Source organism: Podarcis erhardii (assembly GCF_964252035.2).
Source record: "Podarcis erhardii genome assembly, chromosome: 9".
Lineage (NCBI taxonomy): Eukaryota > Metazoa > Chordata > Lepidosauria > Squamata > Lacertidae > Podarcis > Podarcis erhardii.
The window spans coordinates 41,132,765-41,145,919 of record NC_138512.1 but is presented as its reverse complement, the minus strand read 5'-3'; the positions used below and the strand labels follow the sequence as shown (position 1 = coordinate 41,145,919).

Here is a 13,155-nt window from a genome sequence, read left to right as displayed (position 1 = left end):
ACAGGCTCCTGCCCCCAGCGGAGCCAGTCCCGAGTCCCCTGCAGCTCGCACTGGAGCAGCAAGGACCGTGGGGCTCCTTGCCAAGCTCCCTCTGCCTTCGCTGGCATGGGGGACGGGCGAGCTACCTTGTCCGTTTGTCATCCACTCCCCGAAGATGGACCAAGCAGCAGTAGCCAAGCGCATGGAACCTGTCAGGCTCCATGCATTTGACTGTCATTGCTTTTGCCCACACAGGTGTGCAGGGGTCATTCGCCCTAGCAGGAATGACACATCCCACCCTCCCGGGCGTGGTCTGCAAGGTGTGGCATGCAAAGGCACCCTATCCTGCTGGAGGCTGTGCTTCCCAGCTAAGCAGCCTTGACCCCGCTCCTACTCGTGTACAAGCAGGGCCGGGGATCTCTCAGCTGGGAAGTGGAGGCTTCATACTCCCCAGCTGAGCAGCCCCGATCCCTCTCCTACTCACATGCAAGCGGGACCAGGGCTCTCCCAGCTGGGGAGGTGGAGCACTGTTACGGAGCCCCCATCCTGCCGCTGCGAGCCAATGGCGGGTCGGCAGCTCTGTAAAACTGCTTGGCTGAGGCAAGGGCAGCAGTTTAAAGAAGCGGAGGACGGAACAAGCTGTACTCAAGAGTGGTGACTGTTTCACCAGCGATATATCACTGAGTGAAGCTGTCATCACAGTCTGCCCCACATACCAGTCCTGGACGATATATCGATATTGCCCAGGCATAATTGTAACCTTTCATCATAGAGGAGTTGCTCTGTCCCCTTGGTTGCATTTTTGGGAAACTTCTCCAGTTCTACAGTATCAGGTGACCAGAGCTGTACACTAAGTATTCCAACCATGGTCACACCATAGATTTGTATAACAGCACTATGTCACTGACAGTTTTAGTTTCTTTCCCGTTTTAATGATCCCTAGCATGGCATTCACCTTTTCCACACCTGTCACACGCTGGATCAATGTTTTTTATCAAACTATGTACTATGACCCCAAGGTCTCGTTCCTTGTCAGTCACGGCCAGTTCAGACCCCATGAGAGTATCCATGAAATTAGGATCTCCCTCGCAGGTATCATTGAATTGCTTTTGCCATTTTTCTGCTCATTCACCCAGTTTCACATTTGAATTCCTTAAGAACTCTTGAGTGGACCTGGTGATTTGTCAGTATTTGCTTTGCTCATTTTTATTTTGTGAGGAAGGTTCTTGTTGTGACTATTTGCCTCAGATCCCCTTCCTGAGGGATTTAGTTCAGGGACAGGGATCTGCCCTATATCTTCACAGCTTCTTTCTCTGCAGCATCGATCCATGACACCCTCCCATTTTAAACATGTTTTGGATGTGTTGCCTAAATGATTGTGATATATTCCAACTGCAGTCCATCAATCTTATCAAGTTATGCTTTGGCAAACTCGAGGGGGAGAACGTAACCTGGGGCCTGGCAGCACATCTGAAGCATGGAGTGGTATTTCGGCAGCGCATTGTCGCATTGCTTCAGCATGAGCGCTTCAGCTGTTTAAATGAGAGATTGCTGTGACAGTCTCATTAGCATTTGAAAGGCTCTCAGTTCAGCCTGCCATGTAGATAATTAATAGAATTATTAATATTGCCGAAAAAGTGTCCTTATTTCCTTTGGATTTGTCAGTGTGTCCTGTCATCTTTACCTGTCAAGACTTTTGAGTTCTTGTCTCATCACCATGTTGGCACAAAACAAGTACAAATAAAATTAAATGTCTATGTATGTGTTTCCAAATGGTTTATGTACTTGCAGAGAAACAAAACTTTCCTTCTGGGTATGAGGAAAAATAAATAAATCCTAGGAGTGAATGTGAACCGAGGCATTAGCAGTACCTTCAAAGGGCTTCCCTGCATCTGGATCAGAAATGCAGGGAGTTGAAATAGATGATCTTTGTGATCCCTCACAACTCTACAGTTCTATGATTCTGTGTGATTTGAACACCAGAACTACCTGTTTAAGTGGTTAAGTTCTACTAAAAAGAAACATTTGAGCAGTACTTCTGGGAAGTACGTTTGAGCACTTTTTTATTTTATATGGCCAGATGGTACAAATACCAATGCTTCTTCTAACTGAATCTTTGGTAAATGAAGAAAGGAGGAAAAATAAACACCAAAGTCCAAAAGGCCAGTTTGTAATGAAACTTGTGATCATTTCATTACTGGTAAGACAAATTATAGATGAAGTCGTCAAAGGGTACAGTGTCCCCTGTGAATAAAATTTACTGTCTAGTAATTAATGTAGAATTTTAAAAGTGTTTTCTGTTTCCTTGTGTTAAATATATTAACATCTGCAGAATGTCTTCAGTTAGAACTTCTGCCACTTCCAGAGATGAACTACCACCAACCTCAGCGGTTCTTTTTCACTTCAGCATGGTGTATTGTTTTTAAAAATCTACTTTTGCAGCTGTAATCATTACTTACGTGGGCGTAAGTCCTATTGAATTGAGGTTATTTCTGAGTAGACATTAGCGAGACTGCACTGTAAATGGCTTATTGTCTAATCTAGAATTATATAACATTTATTTATCAAATTTATATCCCACACTTGTGATTCAAGGACCCGATCCTCGCTTGGGGAATAAAGACATGTGGACACAGAATGTAAGGTTAATGGGTAAGGTAAAGGCCACAACTTTATTGATTACAGCATGTGAGAAGGTATTGGCTTAGGCATTGGACCACGGAACATTAGACTCCACCCACTCGTAGAGGGGTGAGTCTGAGGAGGGGTTAACCACCAGTAGGGGAAGCCTGTTGATGCTAATCCAACTATAGGCTCTCTTCCTGATGTCACCGAGGGTCGTGCCATGGCCCCCCCGCCACACGGGCATCGGACAGGATCCACGACCGCCAGATTCCTTTGGTGAAATACCCAAAATTGCCGGGGAAGGCGATGGCCACACCTTGCCCCCGAAACACCAACAACACATTCCAATGCCTAACCTAATCTAAAAGTAGATTTTTTAAAAATCTACTTTTGCAGCTGTAATCATTACTTACGTGGGCGTAAGTCCTATTGAATTGAGGTTATTTCTGAGTAGACATTAGCGAGACTGCACTGTAAATGGCTTATTGTCTAATTTAGCACTAGAATTATATAACATTTATTTATCAAATTTATATCCCACACTTCTTCCCAGAGGAGCGCAGGGAAGCAAGCAATCATTTATAAAATAATAACAAAGCATCTTATAAACAGTTCCAATACATATGTAGACTGGGAAGGATCTCAACTTAAAAAGGTTTTTTGAAAGAGGAAGGCACTGTAAAGACAACAGAGATGGTGCTCATCTAATATTCCGCGAGAGGCTATTTCAAAGCATTGGTGTCACAACACTAAAAGCCAAATTCTTACTTTGTGTGGATCAGACCTCCTGAGTTAGGGGGGAAATAATAGAGGGATTGGTGTAAAACCTGCTCAGATGATTATGTAACCACTTCAGTGGTATGTTATTAGAACCTCCCAATAAGAATTGTTATAATAAAAAAAAAGAATGTTTGGGGTCCCTTCCTAGCCCCCAGCCAAAACTGTAGCTGTTATCATAAAGAGACAGATGACATCAAACAGCTGATAACTCTTATACCTTACTAGATTTAATTAAAAGTGGTGGTATCCTTAGATCATTTTTTGCCCTTGTTACCCCAATGTATGCTGATCACATGTTAATTTTTAGCAATGTCATTTGCTGTATTTTTAACATCTTGGATAGAGAAGGTTGGAGTGTGCCATCTAGTGGACCTGAGGGGAAACTAAAAGGTGGCTGAAACCAAAATGCTCAATCAGATATAAATGAGTTAACTAAACATGCATGTGGATTCTTCACTTTACTTGCTTTTTTTTTCATAAACTTGTTTAAATACCAAACAGGTGACACTTACACAGTAATGACCTTTGCATTCAGGATAGACAGTCTCTGGCTGACCCAGATAAGGAACACCTTTTCACTATTCTGGGACAACGCTTTTTTATGTTACCAAACCATTTGTAATCACCAAGTAATTTGTACTGACTTGATGGTGTTTTCTAGCTATCTCTCTCACCCACCTGATTTTTTTTATATATAGAATGGATAAAATAGAAAAAAGGACCTTCCAGATCTCACCCAATTTCTATCTCTAGCACACACTCCCCTTCAACTTACTAAATTAAATGGAAGCACATTATAATAGTATTCTAATCTGGTGAGGATGCACTGATTTTCAGAATACTGAATTTTGAATGACAGAGGCTGCTGTATAACTGTTAGGCCATAGTTTGTCCCATTTTTCTCTGGTATTCATTTTGCTGGTGGATAAATATGGAGTTTCCATTCTCCTGAAATTCAGCCTACAAAATACACTTGCAGTCTTGTTTATTGTAATTACTTTATAGTTACTCCACCCAGGTCTCAGCGATACAGACCAGATCAGCCTCCTCATCCATAATCAGATCAGGGCTGAGAGTGGTCTTACTTAAGAGTCAGCCTGGCATTCAGCAGCAGCAGCCGCTGGAAACCAGAAGGCTGGCAGATAGGACAAACTTTGATTTTCTTTTGAAACTTGCATGTGTTAAATGACTTTTGAAGTGTGAAGTGCTACTAGAGATATGGTGTGTGTGAACAGATCTGGACCATCAACTTCTGCTTTTGTGCGCTCTTCATCTCAGCATGCCCACAGACTATGGAGGAAAAGGTGGAACCTAGTATGCTGTGTATACTGGAATATTTGTTCATCTAGCTCAGTATTATCCAATCTGCTGGATGGTCCCTCTGTGGGGTCTCAGACATCTTTCTTATCACCTACTAGCTGTCCCCTCTTAACTAGATATACCAGAGATTGAACTTAGAACTTTCTGTGAGCTTTGCTAAGCAGAAGGTACTGTAATGAACAGTCTGAAAGTAGCCAGCTTCCAGTTGTACTAATACAGCACATATATGATGCCTTTTCTAGGGCTACTACATCTTTGTAGCTATATTCCCTTGGCTAAAGCCATTTCTATTTCAAGGCAGATGTCATTTTATCTAAGCAACTTTCTCATGACTGAGAAATAGAGTCCATATATTTTAAAAATTAAATACCAGTTTTGTAAAAACAAGTTACTCAGTACTAGTTTTAGCAATAAGATAAAATGCAGCAAGTGGGAAGGGGAAAAAAATCCATGCAGCCCAAGGTCTTGAAAGTTAGTGTAAAAAGCTAAAGTACTGAAAGTTGAAGCATGGACTTAAGGCTACCACAAGCTGAAAGAAAAGGTAACAGACCCAACATAATATAACAGATTACAATTTGGTGCAGATCTACAGGGCTCCCTAAGCTGCCCCTCCCAGGAATATTGCACTGGATTGGGTCATCCTTGGAATATCTTAAAACATGACCCTCTTTTGACAGAAGGCATACCATAGCTACTCTGCATTTGAGGCTATAAGGCTTTAACTTTTTGTACTTGGAAACTCACTTGGTCCACATTATATGCTTCCTAAATTGCCCCCTGCCATCCCGCAGCAAAAAGGTAGGCAAGAGTATTCAGCATTTGCTGCAGCTTCAAGGCAGTAATCAAAGCTAGCCCTTTTATTACAATAATAAATCCTCAGGGCTGCCGGAGAATGAATATGGCAAGGTCTCCATGTAAGGGGATAGCTGGCACACCTTAGGGGATGTATCCTCCCATAGGTCCCTCCCTTCCACTGCAAACAGAGGGGGAAAGGTCTCCTCTGTTTTCAGTTCTCCACTCATGTAAAACTGTTTTGAGCAAATATCAGTGCTATTTCCCAACAGTGCACCATCTCTATGAAACATCCTCCCAAAGGACATTCCTGATGTCATTCTGCCAGCAAGTAAAAACTCCCTTGCTTTTAAAACCATTTTTATCAGTGAGTGAGCAGAAGCTCTGTTGCTGCTGAGGTTTTTATATGGGAATGATAGTGTTTTGCTGCAGCCTTGGTCGCATAGCGTATAGTGACTTTTATTAGCTTTTAAAGCTTGGACACTGCTTCAGGTGTGTCTGGCATAGTGTACAGTGGTACCTGGGGTTACATACGCTTCAGGTTACAGACTCCGCTAACCCAGAAATAGTGCTTCAGGTTAAGAACTTTGCTTCAAGATGAGAACAGAAATTGTGCTTCGGCGGCGCTGTGGCAGCAGGAGGCCCCATTAACTAAAGTGGTGCTTCAGGTTAAGAACAGTTTCAGATTAAGTACGGACCTCCGGAACAAATTAAGTACTTAACCTGAGGTACCACTGTAGTTTGTAAATACTGTAAGTAAATAAATGAATAGCTGCAACAAATGAAAACCATTTGTATACACACTGTCATCACCTTAAGTCCTCAGTAGCAAAGCTGGATCCAGAGTATTCCGAGGCTGTGTACATGATCCTTCAGGTTAATTATGATCCTGTGTAGAGCAGGAGGCCCCTCCTCATCCAGAATGTCTAAACAAGCCTTTGCCATCTCGTGCTATCCAGATGTTTTGAACTATAGGTCCCATCAGCTACATGCAGCACAGCTAATGGTCAGGTATGATAGATATCGCAGTCCAGAAAACCTAGAGGGTACCAGATTGGCGGAAGCTGGTGTAAACCATGATTGATCAGACCTTGTAAATTAAAGTTAGTGCACTTCAGTTGTAGCCTGTGTTGAATCCAAATGTGCTGTTCTGCGAGCAGAAAGCTCCTACTACATGTGTAAAGGATTCTCTTGACCCAGACTGTAGTTTGTGGAGTATCCTGCCTAACGAGATGTGTTGGTCTCCATCATTACTAACTTTCAGGATGAATTTGAAAACATTTCTTTTTGCCCAGGCATTTTGTGACTGAAGAATATGAAACAGGTCAATAAAACATTAATCTCTCACAGTAAAAAACCCACTGTCCCCTCCCCCATCTTCCTTATGAATGTAGTTTCATAAGCTTGACCCTGCAGAAATTAATATTTATGCATATTGTGCAAGCCTTCATAGTCCTGTCCAGGCATGTCATAGTCCTTCCTTCTCATGCTGACTATGTGCCACACTTTGGCCACCCCCGTCTTAAAGTGTTGGGAACAGGGCGAATTCAGCCCATTTCCTAAATCTTCCTCCTCTCCCATGACAGCTGCTGCAGCATTTTCTGTTTCTGCTATTCCTATTGTTCTTTTCTATTAGTCCTTTGCTGTGTCAGCAGTGGTGACAAGAGGCTGGCCCGTGTTTGCATTCAATATTGCTTTTGGCTCTCCCTCCTCCCCCCGAAATTCCCCAGTGCAAGCATTTCCATTTCAAAAGTTTTTGTAATAGATAGCCACTGTTGCAGGTTCTCTGGAAAAGTACAGTTGTACTTTAAAAAACAAGGGACGCGGGTGGCGCTGTGGGTTAAACCACAGAGCCTAGGACTTGCCAATCAGAAGGTTGGTGGTTCGAATCCCCACAACGGGGTGAGCTCCCGTTGCTCGGTCCCTGCTCCTGCCAACCTAGCAGTTCGAAAGCACGTCAAAGTACAAGTAGATAAATAGGTACCGCTCCGGTGGGAAGGTAAACAGCGTTTCCGTGCGCTGCTCTGGTTCGCCAGTCATGCTGGCCACATGACCCGGAAGCTGTACGCTGGCTCCCTTGGCCAATAAAGCGAGCTGAGCACCGCAACCCCAGAGTCGGTTACGACTGGACCTAACGGTCAGGGGTCCCTTTACCTTACTTTAAAAACGTTTATAGACAACCAACATTTATGTATACAACACAACTTCCTCCAAACTGTTAGAAAGTTTCTTCTGCAGAATGTCTTACCTTTTCATTATAGCCTGGTGCCCTCCAGGTGTTTAGCACTACATGCTACCTGACCATTGGCAACGCTAGCTGAGGCTGATGAGTGTTGCAGTGCAGATCTCTGGAAGGCACCAGGTTAAGAAGGCTGCTGTATTCTGTGGTGTGTTCTTCTCTATGTACAAATAGGGTCTTGTGCAGTTTCCTGCTTAAAGATGTCCACATAGGGACTTGCTCATCTTGTAGCTGTTGACTTCTATCCCAACAAAAGTTGCATCTTACACTCCTCTTTGAAGTTCTGGTGATTTTATTGTTCATCTCCTTCCTTTTTTTAAGGATCTTGAGTATGGTTATTATTGCTTATTCATGTTGGAGGCAGCTTCTAACAAGGCACGTTAGTGTAGATAACCCTTTTGTGAGTTGTTGAATTTGTGGGTTATCAGGACCTCACCTGAAGTTGTGTTTACAGATTTAAATGCTCTGAGGCCTCTGTAACTCCTGCTTGCCCTCTCACCTGGCTAAGTGAAATAACATCTGTTGTGTATATGAGAGCATTTCAATAAGGTTTGAAACACACACACACACACACACATCTCATAGGGAACTGCTAGCAACCAAAGCCCGGGCCTGCTCAGCTCTTCATTCCTGCTTTTAAAAATGTGTATACACTGCTGTTAGAATCAAGGTTAGGCTGTAAGCTTATTTGCTCAGGAACCAGGTCCTCAAGCCAATTTGGAGAGTGCTGAGTGTACATCCCTCTCTCATAAATAATGTATTGCTGAGGACTGTCAATATGCAGGGTGCAGAATACATTATATGGTCTTTTTCTCCCTGAAATTTCTTAAGTTGAGAAGCCTATAACGGTGGCTCTAGAGGATGAATGTAACTCGGAGGAAGACTGAGGTGATCAGGTTTTTTATGGTTGGATGTGCTTTTATTTTGAACTTAGGGGGTGGGGGTGGGGAATGCACCTATAATGAAAACTGTTCATGTTGCATCTGTGGTATCTTGTGGTTAATCATATGACTGTGAACACCTAAATATGCTGCAGAAGTAATAGCACAAACTTTTGAAGCAAATGTAGTCCACAGGTTAGTCGTTAGATGCTATTTGGTATGTAAATATCAATGGAAACATAGTGTTAACAAGAAGTGTTCTTTAGTTGAGGTCTTTGATGTTAATACGTATGTTTTTGATTACAATCTTTAAACTGCTTAACAAAACAGCTAATGTGTTGCATGAAAAGAGAGAGAGTGCCTTTTATGCAAAACCATCTACTAGAGTACTTTCCAAATCCTCTTAGCTCTTAAATGACAGCTTGGAGTCTCTCCTTTACCTGTTTCTTTCTTAAGGAGGGAAAAAACCCCTCTCCTCATTTATCCAATGAAGAATACTAAACAAAAGATGGTCAATGCTCCTTTTCATATAGGCAGACAGGTATGTATTTGTATCTGTGCTTTTAAGCTTATTAAGCTTGCACGTAACTATTTTTGAAAATGCTGACTTTGCACCCTTTGGTGCACAACACAAAGGCTGGATCTAAAATATCAGACACCTACTGATGAATGATCTTCTAGGGACTGCATTAGCAAAGTAACTTGTTTCACTTGTAGAAACTGGAACATTCACCACAAGAGGCTGAGGTGTAATTGAAAGTTTATAGCTAGTACATAAATTCCATTATTTGGGGTATTTGCAACAAATCTGCTTTTCTTCTGGGACCAGGCACTATTGGTGTCTACAATAAACCCCAACTAGCTACATGTCAAAATCTGCCAATGTCTCTTAGTGCAGCAACCAATTGGCAACATGTAGTGGCGCAATCTGTGGTGGGAGGGTTTGCTACAAACGAAGTGAGCTTTTGTAGGCTACCTTGTGCTCCTCGACTTCTGTAGCAGACTAAAGAAATGGGTGTGCTGTGTAACTGACTGAACTGAAAGAAACATGTTCACAATAATTTGCTCCAACTGATAGGAAAAGTGTGATTTTTCTTCATAACTCAGTATGGGTAGAGTCAGGAAAAGTAGAGAGCACATATAATGCAGCAGGAGGATTTTTATAAAACCCTGCATCTCTTGCAAGCACCTTCTCTGAATGTCAAATAGGAGACCTTTTGGTGTTTAGCAAACAGCATCTTCAAGAGGAAGTCAAGTACTGGAAGAGAATGTTCCAAATAACTGTGCAATGGTTCGGTTGTTTGCATCCATCTTTCCTAGCTTAGCACTGCCACTATCATTAGCTAATCAAAATACTCAAACTAGCACACCGGTGTTTGTTTTTATGTATGCTGGCTTAGACCCACAGAAAACAAACAAACTGTGCTTATTATATATCCCATTGCAAGGTTGTTGTGGAGGTCACATAGACTGTATAATCAGAGCGGCAAAGTTGATGTGGTCTGTAATCATTTGTGTATTCATTTCCAGGTGACTGTGGAGGAAGTAATGACTACAACTGCCTATTTGGATCTCTTCTTGCGGAGTGTTTCAGAACCAGCTTTACTACAGATCTTCCTCCGATTCATCTTGCTGCACCGCCATGAGAATGTGCACATCCTGGACACCCTCACAAGCCGCATAAACACTCCATTTCGGGTGAGATGAGAATAACAGGAACATGGCCGTCTTTTACTCTGTGGGATTGTTTTAGACAACTGCAAGCTTATTTTGCTTATGCCTTTGTGAATTTAGCTACTTTAATATTCTTTGGAAAGTGCTTAAAATTTCTTGGAAAACTTCACACCTACAAACAATACTGGCCCTGTTTTCAAGCTTACAAATTAATAGACTCAATACAAAAAGAAAAATGGAGGGAAGAAGAAGAAAATAAGGAAAATTCCAGTTTCATCTCTTACATAATATTGCAATGACAACTACCATTTTATTTCACCAAGTGGCCCATATGATGATTTTTTTTTCCAGGGGCATTCTGGGAATTTGTCCCAGAATTTCTCCTCACCTCAGAATGACACAACATCCAGGGCCTCCACAGCATAAAATGAAATGAGCTGCAAGGAGGTGGGGGGGGTAACCTGGGATGTTTGGGGGAGGAAGTGATGTACCAAAGCTCACCCAGTGAATCTACAACAGACTGGGTTCAGTTCAAATCCCCAATATAAGAATCATTCTCTCCTTAGGAGTTTCTGCACATCTAGAAAACTTTTTCCCATCTGAAGTTTGAGCTGCATAAATTCTGCTTTTGGATGGCATACCCATTGTTATCCAGTTACTCTATCACAGGCTGTGAACCCCATACATTTAAAGCACATGACTGCCCCCCCCCAAGAATACTGGGAACTCTATTTTACTCCTCACAGATCTACAATTCCCAGGACACAACAAATTACAGTTCCCATGATTCTTTTTTTTGTGGGTGGAATGTGCTTGAAATATATGATGTGTATGGTTCGAAAGCACGCCCAAAAGTGCAAGTAGATAAATAGGTACCACTCCGGCGGGAAGGTAAACGGCGTTTCCGTGCACTGCTCTGGTTTTGGTATTCCATTGTGCCAGAAGCAGCTTAGTCATGCTGGTCACATGACCCGGAAAAACTGTCTGCAGACAAACGCCGGCTTCCTCGGCCTGTAAAGCAAGATGAGCACTGCAACCCCAGAGTTGTCTGCGACTGGACTTAATTGTCAGGGGTCCTTTACCTTTAAGGGGATGTGGGTGGCGCTGTGGTCTAAACCACAGAGCCTAGGGCTTGCCAATCAGAAGGTTGGCAGTTCGAATCCCCGCGACGGAGTGAGCTCCTGTTGCTCGGTTCCAGCTCCTGCCAACCTAGCAGTTTGAAAGCATGTCAAAGTGCAAATAGATAAATTGGTACCGCTCCGGCGGGAAGGTAAACGGCGTTTCCGTGTGGTGCTCTGGTTTGCCAGAAGCGGCTTAGTCATGCTGGCCACGTGACCCAGAAGTTGTCTGCGGATAAACACCTGCTCCCTCGGCCTATAGAGCGAGATGAGCGCACAACCCCAGAGTCGTCCAGGGTACCTTTACCTTTACGCAGCCACATCCCGAAGGCGTGAGAGGCAGAAACATATTTCCCTTGAAACAAAATTGGAGGTTTTAAAGAATTCAGCCATCTGAATGTAACACTGTTTCAGATAAATCATGGAACTGGTATTAGTATTTTAAATTGCTATTTTAATGCTGGGTGTGAGGTCGTGTCTGCCTCTTTGCAATTTGTTTTTGATACTTAATTTGAGTTTATTTTATTTGTTTCTTTATTTTAAGTTTATTGCTTGTCTCTTTCGCCTATACCAAGTCCTCAAGCCGACTCCACTGCATTAGAAACAACCATAGCAATACAATAAAATTTAATTGTATAAACAATTAAAACAATAAAACTATTAATGTAAACAACAATAAAAACAATGAGTCAGCAGTAAAATCAGCCCTGCAGCAGCATAAAACCGAATTGGAGTTTTGGAGTGTTTTTCTTGCCACTTAATTGGAGTTTGCTTTTTGGTTATTCCCCGTGCGTTAAGTAATCAACTGCAGAAGTATGTATCTCAGAAGCAGGCTTTTATAAAATTTTAATGACACCATATTTTTGAGTGTTCGAAATTAACTATGCAGACTTATGAAGCAGTCACTCGCCCCCTTCCCAAAATGTTACTCACTTGTCCCCAAGCAAGCTTTCGCATTTTCATTGTCTCAGTTTAGAGAGTGAAGTGGCCCTCTATGCAGCATCAAAACACTTGCCTTAGTATTCAGATGTTGCTCAGTATGATGTCAATATAATGCTATCAGTGCAGCCAGCTTGATCAGTCCTTTGGTTTTTGCGGCATAAAAGTATTTCTGTGGTATTGAGTGGACTGCCAAGAGCCGCTTCTGAAAATAATTGTGGCATGTTAATTAAGCCACAGAAACGGTTAATCTAATAGGAGCTTCCTTTTGCAAGCAGGTTAATCTTGAAGCACCTGCTGCGGTCTGCATTCAGCAAGCTGCACTTCTGATCCCCTCTTTGGCTGGCACTTACTCAGTATTAAATGATGGAGGATGCACTCCAGCATATGGGTGGAAAGGCAGGCAGAGCCAAATGATCAACATGTGTATTACGTTTATGTATTAAGGACTACACCTTGCGCCAAATAAACATTTCCACGTAGTGGAGGGCATGCACATAGCTGCACGTACTCGCGGCTGTGACTCTAGCTCCAAACAGATTAACTCTCTGAAAACTCCCAAGCAGCTTCAGTCGCTTACAACTTGCTAATGTGTGTCTCTCCTGTACCATAATTATTTGTTCCACAGACAAGAGGGGGTGGGTATTGCGAAGAATCCTCCAGCCACGAGAAACTCAGGAGCGCCGCCAAAATGCATCAGTGATGCTAAATGAGTTCTCTGCTGTATAACTTAGCCAAGTATAGAAACCAGCCCCACAGCTTTCGGCACGTTACCATAGCACTGTTGTTATTGCAGAAAGGTTTTGCA

At 42.6% G+C, this 13,155-nt stretch overlaps 1 protein-coding gene across 1 annotated transcript in view; it reads left to right on the top strand.

The window, feature by feature from the left end:
- FHIP1A (FHF complex subunit HOOK interacting protein 1A) overlaps positions 1–13,155 on the top strand; it is a 74,876-nt gene that overhangs the window by 44,469 nt on the left and 17,252 nt on the right. The window contains exon 6 of the mRNA XM_081875265.1: positions 10,147–10,314. Within this exon, the coding sequence (XP_081731391.1) occupies positions 10,147–10,314 (168 nt within the window). The remainder of the gene's footprint in view (positions 1–10,146; positions 10,315–13,155) is intronic.